Here is an 11822-nt window from a genome sequence, read left to right on the forward strand (position 1 = left end):
AAATCCAAGCACAAGAAAATAAAGTTCCTCGAGGCTCAGCACCGATGATCCCTATAAAATCCAAGCACAATGGCAGCAACAGGCCTTAACATTTTGTTAACTTCTGGCTAGAGTTGAACTTTCTCCAGGGTACAATTCACTAGTGACCATCCATCATCTCAATCTTCCACGCTATTGGGCAGGAAATGTTGGTAGCAGATCCAGACATTCACGATACTTTTCATCCTTAGAAAGCAAGTCTACTACTATGGAGACTGTGGAGGCATAGAGTCAAACAGCTCCTTTGCATCATCAAGTCTACCTGCCAAGCAGAACCCATTCATCAATGTGGTATATGTAAACGTGTCAGGATCCTGGCCTCTGTGAATCATCAATTCAAACAGCACATTTGCTTCTTCCTTCTTTAATTCCCCACCTTGCAAAGGACATACTATCAACCTTATTCACCAACCCATCATTACGAAGCCAGCCATTGAGAGCGAAACCACCCCTATGGCCATTGAGAATGATTCGGCTATCCTTAGGTCGGCTATAGAGGGTGGCTCGGCTTAGGAGTGGCCGATCAATCCTTTTTAGTCAAATGGGGTGGCTCGACCGCCCTCAATTGTTTTTTTGTTCTCTCTTTTCTTTTTTGAACGCTTTATCACCTAAGACATTGAGGTGTTTAGGTGATTAAAAAAGAAGAAAAAAAAATCACTTGAGTCTGACATTCCGTTCAAAAAAAAAAAGAAAAAGTTATTAGATTAGCTAACTTGCCAAAGTTAGCACGTGAAGCTAAAATGCAAAAGTGGTGATACTTTGGGGGGGTTAAACAAATAAAAATTAAAAGGAAAAAATTCACATACCATTCAAACTACCATCTAATTGACAATATTTTTCTCACCAAACTTTCAACTGGGATAATGTCCCTTAAATTACCAAAACATTGTCAATGTACCCCCAAGGCTAGCAAAAAGACAAAGATGACCTTACAATTTTTTTCAATAAAACAAAAATACTCCTATTAAAAAAAAAAACAGAAATTTTTTATTTTAAAAAAAAAAAAAACGAATTTTTTAATTTTTCTTTAAAAAACAGAAAATTTGAATTTCTTAATAAACAAAAAACAAAATTTTAATTTTAATTTTTTTAAAAAAAAAAACAAAACGAAAACTTTTAAAATTTTCTTCTAATTTTTAAATTTGGCCACCCTTGGCTTTTACGTATTTCTTTTTTAATTTTTTTTTCAAGTTTTAGTTTTGAATTATTTATTTTATTTCATTAAGGTATTTTCATCATTGGGAAAACATTGACTATTTTTGTTAATTTGGGGAGATATTGTCAATTGAGTAATAGTTTAAGGGGGTACGTAGACTTTACCCAAATTAAAACTCAGAAAAAAGAATAAGAAAGTTCTTAAGCAAAGAATGTCTTGCCAAAAAAACCCATCAATTTCTGGAGTATAGCTCTACATGTTGATGTCACAAGAAGTTCCCAATTTTGATGAAGAAAATAAAGAAACTTCATATATTTCCAATACAATTCTCAAGTAGTTCACACCTTAGATGGCTCCTGTGGCGTACGTCTCCCGAAGATCTTGTCCTTTCAACAGCCAACATTGAGTAATGTTGAAATGAAATTTGTGAAAAGCAGTGACATTTAGAGATGGACCCATGGGGAAGATCAGCTGCAATTCACCACCAGGAGATCATTGGGAAGATACTAATTTCATAAGCCCAAACAAACTGTGTAGTACAGTCATTTTCAACGCAAACTTCACTCAACCTGTTACCAATTTGATCTGCCACCACAAGAGCTTAACTAGACTGATCAGGCCATTAATTGAAGTCTTTTTACTTGAGTAGAGTCAGTGGAGGAAGTTTAGACAATGGCAGTGACAGGCCTTCGCATCTTGTACCTTCTGGTTAGGGTTGAATATTTTTCCCATTTACTTTGAAGTAAAACTCACTAGTGAACATCCATCATCTCATCTTCCTATGAAATGTTGGTAGCAAATCCAGACATTCACGATACTTTTCATCCTTAGAAAGCAAGTCTATTACAATGGAGAATGTGGAGGCATCTGGTGACACATCTCTCTCCGCCATTTTGTGGAGAAGTTCAACAACCTTTTCTGACTCATTATTTTTGAAGAAACCACACATAAGCACATTATACGTGACTAGATTTGGAGCACAACCCTTCTCTTCCATATCCAAAAACAAATTATTTGCCTTCTCCAAATCCTTTTCCTTACAGAGCCCATGAATCATGATGGTATATGTTCTAACTGTTGGCACCAGACCTTTACGTGATAATCCGCAGAATATCTGCCATGCAACTCCAATTTTCCCTGCTTTACACAACCCATCAATGAGGCAGTTGTAAATTTCAATGCTTGGTTCAAATTTACAATTTTCTAAAAAATTAAATAATTCCATTGCCTCTGGAAGACAATCATTCTTGCAAAGCCCATCCAAGCATATTTTATACGTAGATAAATCCGGTACCAGATCATGAAGTTCCATCTCACCTAATAGCTTCTGTACATCCCCAACCTTACCTGCCTTAAGAAGACCAGTTAATAATGCATTAAACGTTATAACTGTTGGTCTAACTCCCCTGTGAATCATTTTCCTATAACAATTAATAGCTTCCTCTATCTTTCGATTCTTGCAATATCCACTGATCAACACATTGCAGCTTACAACATCAGGTTCGTGCCCTTTGCTTGCCATAGAGTCAAACAGCTCCTCTGCATCATCAAGCCTACCCACCAAGCAGAACCCATCCATCAATGTGTTATAAGTAAACATGTCAGGACCCTCACCTCTTTGAATTATCAATTCTAACACCTCCTTTGCTTCTTTCATCTTCCCCTCCTTGCAAAGCACATCTATAATCAGATTGAACGTCACCACGTTTGGTTGGACACCTTGATCCACCATTTCAGTAAACAGACTTTTAGCCTCCTCCCATTTACCCCCATAACACAAACCATGTATTAGAGAGCTATAAACAACCACGTCTGGAAGTATTCCCCTGCCCTTCATTTCCAAGAAAAGTTCGTTCGCCTTGTCTGCCAATCCATCCTTACAAAGCCCATCAATAATAGCGCCATAGCAAACTAAATTAGGCTTACACTTCAGACCAAATTGACCACTGACCATTTCTTCATGTAACTTAAGTGCAACACTTGTATTGGCTGTTCGACACAACCCACTAATCAAAGTCCCAAATGTAATCACACTAGGCCTACAACCCAACTTGACCATTTTCTTAAACAATCCGACGGCCTCACCAATTCTATCCTCCTTGCACAACCCCTTAATCAAAGATGTATACGTCACAGTATTTGGACTACAACCCCTCCTCACAATACTTCCCATAACAGCAAAGCCGTAACAAACCCGATTCTCATTACAAAAGGAATTCAGCAAAATGTTCAAAGTAATAAAATCGGGCAACAACCCAGTTGAATTCATTCCTTTGCAAAGTGAAATCACGCTAGAATAATGCTTACTCCTAGCAAGTGCTCCAAGTAAATGATTGAATGATGATATCGATGGGGTTGGTTGCAAACGAAGCATGTGATCAGAGAAGTGCAATGCTTCACTGAGAGTGATATTACCGGACTTACAGTTACAGTTAATCTTCAAGAATCTTTCAAGTGGGGTTTCAATAGGAACTTCGGGAAGTGACTTTTCTGGTGGAATTTCGGGATTTGAAGAAGTGCATCTATGTGGGTACGAATATTTTTGTGAAGATTTGGAATTTGAAGCTGTGGGTTCATGTGGGTGTGTGAATAAAGAGGAAAGTTTACCTTTTGGAGCAGTTCCTGAAGAAGAAGGTGACAACAAAACAGCAGAAGAAGAAGGTGGAGTTCTGAACACCATCTAGAGAGAGAGTTGTGAACTTTGGTTTTGGGTTCTTTCAGAATGTAGATACTGTGCACAGCCGATATCCCGATACGGGCTCTGTTTCGCCGTCTAGTGGCTGTGGACAGTGAGCCCAATTCTCATACAAGAGATGATGATGACGACATTTTGTTAATTTGTTTTACTAACTTTAATTGTTATTTGTAGTAATAGTTTATATTTCATTATCTTAATATATTAAGGAAATAATTGATGTTTTTAGAAATTATAAATATTGAGTTTAGTAAATTATAAATATTAATTTTAAAAATTCTATTCCAAGGGGATCATCAATAAATAAATCCACACAATAAGCAATTTGAAACGTTTCATAGGACTGAGTTGTGCGTGTGTGTTTTTTTTCTCTTTATGTTTTATATTTTTACTATTCACAAAAAATATAATAAACACAATCTACAATAAAATAAAAAAATATTTTATAACATAATAACTAAATACTAGTAAAAATGTCACCTAGTATTGCTTCTACGTGAAGATCCATCAAAATCTCAAAAAGAAAATGAACTAAAGGCAGCATGTGCAGAGACGACAATTAAACCTCTAATCATATTTTAATTTTTTAATTTTCTTATAAAAGATATATTCAAAATAGACAAACTAGCTAGTTTATGGTGCAACAATTTAGTAACTCAAATAGTTTTAAAACAAAAAGAAACAACAAAAATAAATAAATAAAAAATATATCTTATAATATAAATAATAGAAGAACCTATACATAAAAAATAAAATAAAAATTAAAACAACTACAATTTGGAAGTCATTAATACAATTTAGAATAGAAAACTAAAACTAAAAAAAATAAAAATAAATACTTACTTTTGGAAGAAAATTCTACGTGGCAAAAAAAAAAAAAGAGAAAACTATAAAAATAATTAAATAAATAAATAAGGATGCAATTTGAAAGAGGTTTATACTTTTTAATTTGAGACTTTTATTTTTCTTCAATTTGTAATCTATTATAACCTATAATACTTTTTATTCTAAAAAGAACTTAGACATTAAAAGTCTACATACCTATCCTATGTGGCTAATAAAAAAAAAAAAAAAAAATCCAATAAAAAACCGTGTGTGGGAATGAAGATAAATTACTTAACAAATTTTCTTACAAAATATTTTATTTTAAACTAATTGTAGGGACCATAACCCCTACTAGTCTTAACGTGGCTCCACCACTGCATACATTCCTTATACATCTCCGTACAATAAAGTTTCAAATTCACCATTGAATTTGTGGGACCCAATGTAAGTCTCATAAATTTAATGGTGGATTTGAAACGAGATGTGTAGAATATATATTTATATCATTTTTTTTTCGTTTTGTTGAGATATCAATTTTGACGAATCCTTGTTGAGATCTCAGTGAAAACATGTATCAATTACTTTAACAAATTTTCTTATAAAATATTTCTTTTAAAAAAAAAAAAACAAAAAAAAACAATTGCAGAGATCACAACTCCTATTGGCCTTAATGTGAATTCTACAACAAACTTTCAAGCTGCCACGTATTTGTACATCTAGTTTTGCCTATTTTTGGTTAATATCAACGGGTTAATAATGATGATGAGAGTAAACCGTTTGATTTTGTGTTTTTTTTTTTTTTTTTTAAATGATGAGCAAGCTTTCAAACTCGAGCAAAACTATTTTATGTATCTACCCTTGTACTCGTACGTCCGCGTAGGGTAATATGGCTTTCTGTTGTGGTTGTATTTTTATTTTTATTTTGATGACTCATTAGGGTGCTTGTGGATGACGTGGCAAAGGGAGAGGGTATGGTTGGTGGACGTGTATGTATGAGTGGAGATCGAGTAGCAAAGAAGAATAGGCATGTAGCAAGTCAAGAGTGATACAAAAAAGATGGTATTTGCCGATGCCCGTCCGGTGGTCTTTGGAAGCTAAAAATAGGGAGGAGAGGAAAAGGGAAAAGAACGCAAAACAAGGAACCAACCCAACCATCTGTAATTCAAATCCAGGGGTCGATCTCCTTCTTCTCGATCGATCTTTATTCTCTTTATTTCAAAATATCACTCATTAATTTGCATCTCGATCTTTTCTGCTTTTCATTCTTGTCGATCTCTCATTGCCAAAGTTGATTGACATCTCGATCTCGTTAGCTAGAGGATAATTAACATGCATGGTATGATCATCATCTTAAACCTCTCTGGCTAAACATATTCATATATATATATATATATATTTGCATGGGCCACGACCTCTACTAGCCTTAACGTGGCTCTACCACTGCATACAATAATCCTTACACATCTCCGTACAATAAAGTTTCAAATTCACTATTAAATTTATGGGACCCAATATAGGTCTCATAAATCTAATGGTGGATTTGAAACAAGATGTATAGAATATATATTTATATCATTTTTTCGTTTTGTTGAGATTTCAATTTTGACGAACCCTTGTTGAGATCTCAGTGAAGACGTGGATCAATTACTTTAACAAATAAATATTCCTTAAAAAAAAAAAAAAATCAATTGTAGAGATCACAAACCCTGTTGGCCTTAATGTGAATTCTGCAACAAACTTTCAAGCTGCCACGCATGTGTACATCTAGTTTTGCCCATTTTTGGTTAATATCAGCGGGTTAATAATGATGATGAGTGTAAAACGTTTGATTTTGTTTTTTGTTTTTTTTTTTAAATGATGAGCAAGCTTTCAAACTCAAGTAGAACTATTTTATGTATTTACCCTTGTACTTGTACGTCCGCGTAGGGTAATATGGCTTTCTGTTGTGGATTTATTTTTATTTTTATTTTTATTTTGATGACTCATTAGGGTTGGGGTGCTTGTGGATGACGTGGCAAAGGGAGAGGGTATGGTTGGTGGATGTGTATGTATGAGTGGAGATCGAGTAGCAAAGAAGAAGAGGCATGCAGCAAGTCAACAGTGATACGAAAAAGATGGTATTTGCCAATGCCTGTCTGGTGGTCTTTGGAAGCTAAAAATAGAGAGGAGAGGGAAAGGGAAAAGAACGCAAAACAAGGAACCAACCCAACCATCTGTAATTCAAATCCAGGGGTCGATCTCCTTCTTCTCGATCAATCTCTATTCTCTTTATTTCAAAATATCACTCATTAATTTGCATCTCGATCTTTTTTGCTTTTCATTCTTGTCGATCTCTCATTGCCAAAGTTGATTGACATCTCGATCTCATTAGCTAGAGGATAATTAACATGCATGGTATGATCTTAAACCTCTCTGGCTAAACATATTCATATGTGCATATATAGAGGAGTTAACCAAATATATATATATATATATATATATTTACACGCATGTGTGGCCGGCCGGCCACTTGATCTTAATAGGTCGATCTCATGCAAAACTCTTGAACGAACCCCCACCGACCTACCTGTCACCTTTATCAGTGTCTCCAACAAATACAACGATTAGCATGTAGCTACAAAGGCAAGGCAATGGAAAAAGATTGTTTCTCACTACTGCAAGACTAAATCAAAAAATTAAAGGACAGTATTTCTCTCATCATCATCTCATCAACTTTTCCTGGATTTCAAAGAGACATGCAGAATGGTAAGCCTCAAAGAACAAATTAAATGATCTTGTTGATCATCCTCATGAATTCTGGTTGTCAGAAACTGTGTTGTTATTCCGCACCCATCATATCTCTCTTAATTTTCTTGTCTTTCTCTCCAGATAATAGCAGCAAACCCACCTTCACACAGATCTTGGTAGCCTCTTCCATTGGGTTGATCATCGCTGCAGCAGTGCATTATCGTTTTCGGAAGCTAAGCGATCACAAACTTGCTCCACGCCTGAGATTATCCGACTTAGGACGTGTTGAAAAGTTAGAAAGGTTTCCCCATTATGTAGGTAATTACTTGATCTCATTCTAATTGATTTACATCCCAAATTGAAAACTATGAACCTCTTTCAAATTGCTTCTTCTTTTTTTTTTCTTTCTTAGTTTTCTCTTCTGATTTTTTTTTTTTTTTTTTTGCCACATAGATTTCTCTTCCAAAACTAAATATTGTTTTTTTTCTTTTAGTTTTAGTTATCTATTCTAAATTGTATCATTGACATCCAAATTGTAGTTGTTTTAATATATATATATTTTTTATGTAGAGATTTTTCCACTATTTATATTATAAGATAATTTTTATTTTTATTATTATTGTAGTTTCTTTTTGTTTTAAAATTATTTGAGTTACTAAATTGTTGCACCATAAACTAGCTAGTTTGTCCATTTTGAATATATATTTGGTAAGAAAATTGAAACATTAAAATATGATTAGAGGTCTAATAATAGTCTCTGCACATGTTGCCCTTTAGTTCATTTTTTTTTTTTTTTGAGATTTTGAAAGAGCTTCACGTAGAGGCAATACTAGGTGACATTTTTACTTTTATTTAGTTATTCTTAATTCCTTTGTGAGTCTTTTATAGACCTTTTATATTATATAGTTTAGCTTGTAGTTTGTTAGTTGTGAAAATGAGAAAAAAAAAATTATTAAGAACTTTAATTCAAATTCTATACTTGATTATTTTAATTATCTATAAAACTGAAGGCTGTAATTTTAAATACTTTATTGTTGCTTTTATTAGTGCCTAAATGTTAACTTACTAATATATTAATTATTACACACACACGAGATTTTGAAAGAGCTTCACGTAGAGGCAATACTATGTGACATTTTTACTTGTATTTAGTTATTCTTAATTCCTTTGTTAGTCTTTTATAGACCTTTTATATTATATAGTTTAGCCTGTAGTTTGTTAGTTGTGAAAATGAGAAAAAAAATTATTAAGAACTTTAATTCAAATTCTATACTTGATAATTTTAGTTATCTACAAAACTGAAGGCTGTAATTTTAAATACTTTATTTTTGCTTTTATTAGTGCCTAAATATTAACTTACTAATATATCAATTATTACACACACACATGGGATTTTGAAAGAGCTTCACGTAGAGACAATACTAGATGACATTTTTACTTGTATTTAATTATTCTTAATTCCTTTGTGAGTCTTTTATAGACCTTTTATATTATATAATTTAGCTTGTAGTTTGTTAGTTGTGAAAATGAGAAAAAAAATTATTAAGAACTTTAGTTCAAATTCTATACTTAATAATTTTAGTTATCTACAAAACTGAAGGCAGTAATTTTAAATACTTTATTTTTGCTTTTATTAGTGCCTAAATGTTAACTTACTAATATATCAATTATTACACGCACACACGAGATTTTGAAAGAGCTTCACGTAGAGACAATACTAAGTGACATTTTTACTTGTATTTAGTTATTCTTAATTCCTTTGTGAGTCTTTTATAGACCTTTTATATTATATAATTTAGCTTGTAGTTTGTTAGTTGTGAAAATGAGAAAAAAAATTATTAAGAACTTTAGTTCAAATTCTATACTTGATAATTTTAGTTATCTACAAAACTGAAGGCAGTAATTTTAAATACTTTATTTTTGCTTTTATTAGTGCCTAAATGTTAACTTACTAATATATCAATTATTACACGCACACACGAGATTTTGAAAGAGCTTCACGTAGAGACAATACTAGGTGACATTTTTACTTGTATTTAGTTATTCTTAATTCCTTTGTAAGTGTTTTATAGACCTTTCATATTATATAGTTTAGCTTGTAATTTGTTAGTTGTGAAAATGAGAAAAAAAAAATTATTAAGAACTTTAATTCAAATTCTATACTTGATAATTTTAGTTATCTACAAAACTGAAGGCTGTAATTTTAAATACTTTATTTTTGCTTTTATTAGTGCCTAAATGTTAACTTACTAATATATCAATTATTACACACACACACACGAGATTTTGAAAGAGCTTCATGTAGAGGCAATACTAGGTGACATTTTTACTTGTATTTAGTTATTCTTAATTCCTTTGGGAATCTTTTATAGACCTTTCATATTATATAGTTTAGCTTGTAATTTGTTAGTTGTGAAAATGAGAAAAAAAAATTATTAAGAACTTTAATTCAAATTCTATACTTGATAATTTTAGTTATCTACAAAACTGAAGGCTGTAATTTTAAATACTTTATTTTTGCTTTTATTAGTGCCTAAATGTTAACTTACTAATATATCAATTATTACACACACACACGAGATTTTGAAAGAGCTTCATGTAGAGGCAATGTAGAGCTTCATGTAGATTTTGAAAGAGCTTCAGGTAGAGGCAATACTAGGTGACATTTTTACTTGTATGTAGTTATTCTTAATTCCTTTGTGAGTCTTTTATAGACCTTTTATATTATATAGTTTAACTTGTGGTTTGTTAGTTATGAAAATGAGAAAAAAAAAATTATTAAGAACTTTAATTCAAATTCTATACTTGATAATTTTAGTTATCTACAAAACTGAAGGCTGTAATTTTAAATACTTTATTTTTGCTTTTATTAGTGCCTAAATGTTAACTTACTAATATATCAATTATTACACACACACACGGGATTTTGAAAGAGCTTCACGTAGAGGCAATACTAGGTGACATTTTTACTTGTATTTAGTTATTCTTAATTCCTTTGTGAGTCTTTTATAGACCTTTTACATTATATAATTTAGCTTGTAGTTTGTTAGTTGTGAAAATGAGAAAAAAAAAAATTATTAAGAACTTTAATTCAAATTCTATACTTGATAATTTTAGTTATCTGCAAAACTGAAGGCTGTAATTTTAAATACTTTATTTTTGCTTTTATTAGTGCCTAAATGTTAATTTACTAATATATCAATTATTACACACACACGAGATTTTGAAAGAGCTTCGCATAGAGGCAATTCTAGGTAACATTTTTACTTGTATTTAGTTATTCTTAATTCCTTTGTGAGTCTCTTATAGACCTTTTCTATTATATAATTTAGCTTGTAGTTTGTTAGTTGTGAAAATGAGAAAAAAAAATTATTAAGAACTTTAATTTAAATTCTATACTTGATCATTTTAGTTATCTACAAAACTGAAGGATGTAATTTTAAATATTTTATTTTTGCTTTTATTAGTACCTAAATGTTAACTTACTAATATATCAATTATTACTTGTATTTAGTTATTCTTAATTCCTTTTGTGAGTCTTTTATAGACCTTTTATATTATATAGTTTAACTTGTAGTTTGTTAGTTGTGAAAGTGAGAAAAAAAAATTATTAAGAACTCTAATTCAAATTCTATACTTGATAATTTTAGTTATCTACAAAACTGAAGGCTGTAATTTTAAATACTTTATTTTTTTCTTTTATTAGTGCCTAAATGTTAACTTACTAATATATCAATTATTACACACATACACGAGATTTTGAAAGAGCTTCACGTAGAGACAATACTAAATGACATTTTTACTTGTATTTAGTTATTCTTAATTCTTTTGTGAATCTTTTATAGACCTTTTATATTATATAGTTTAGCTTGTAGTTTGTTAGTTGTGAAAATGAAAAAAAAAAAAATTATTAAGAACTTTAATTCAAATTCTATACTTGATAATTTTAGTTATCTACAAAACTGAAGGCTGTAATTTTAAATACTTTATTTTTGCTTTTATTAGTGCCTAAATGTTAACTTACTAATATATCAATTATTACACACACACACGGGATTTTGAAAGAGCTTCACGTAGAGGCAATACTAGGTGACATTTTTACTTGTATTTAGTTATTCTTAATTCCTTTGTGAGTCTTTTATAGACCTTTTACATTATATAATTTAGCTTGTAGTTTGTTAGTTGTGAAAATGAGAAAAAAAAAATTATTAAGAACTTTAATTCAAATTCTATACTTGATAATTTTAGTTATCTGCAAAACTGAAGGCTGTAATTTTAAATACTTTATTTTTGCTTTTATTAGTGCCTAAATGTTAATTTACTAATATATCAATTATTACACACACACGAGATTTTGAAAGAGCTTCGCATAGAGGCAAT

At 31.3% G+C, this 11822-nt stretch overlaps 1 protein-coding gene across 1 annotated transcript; it reads right to left on the minus strand.

Moving 5' to 3' along the window:
* Nucleotides 1-1415: 1415 nt before the first annotated feature.
* LOC133857480 (putative pentatricopeptide repeat-containing protein At1g12700, mitochondrial) lies at nucleotides 1416-4005 on the minus strand. Its single transcript, XM_062292751.1, has one exon. It carries the CDS (start codon nucleotides 3873-3875, stop codon nucleotides 1962-1964), a length of 1914 nt encoding a protein of 637 aa, XP_062148735.1. The 5' UTR covers nucleotides 3876-4005; the 3' UTR covers nucleotides 1416-1961.
* Nucleotides 4006-11822: the final 7817 nt, after the last annotated feature.

Source organism: Alnus glutinosa, chromosome 14 (assembly GCF_958979055.1).
Source record: "Alnus glutinosa chromosome 14, dhAlnGlut1.1, whole genome shotgun sequence".
NCBI classification, from domain to species: Eukaryota; Viridiplantae; Streptophyta; class Magnoliopsida; order Fagales; family Betulaceae; genus Alnus; species Alnus glutinosa.

Coding starts and splice junctions, on each gene's coding strand:
- LOC133857480 (XM_062292751.1), bottom strand. CDS start 3,875: ATGGTGTTCAGAACTCCACCTTCTTCTTCTGCTGTTTTGTTGTCACCT.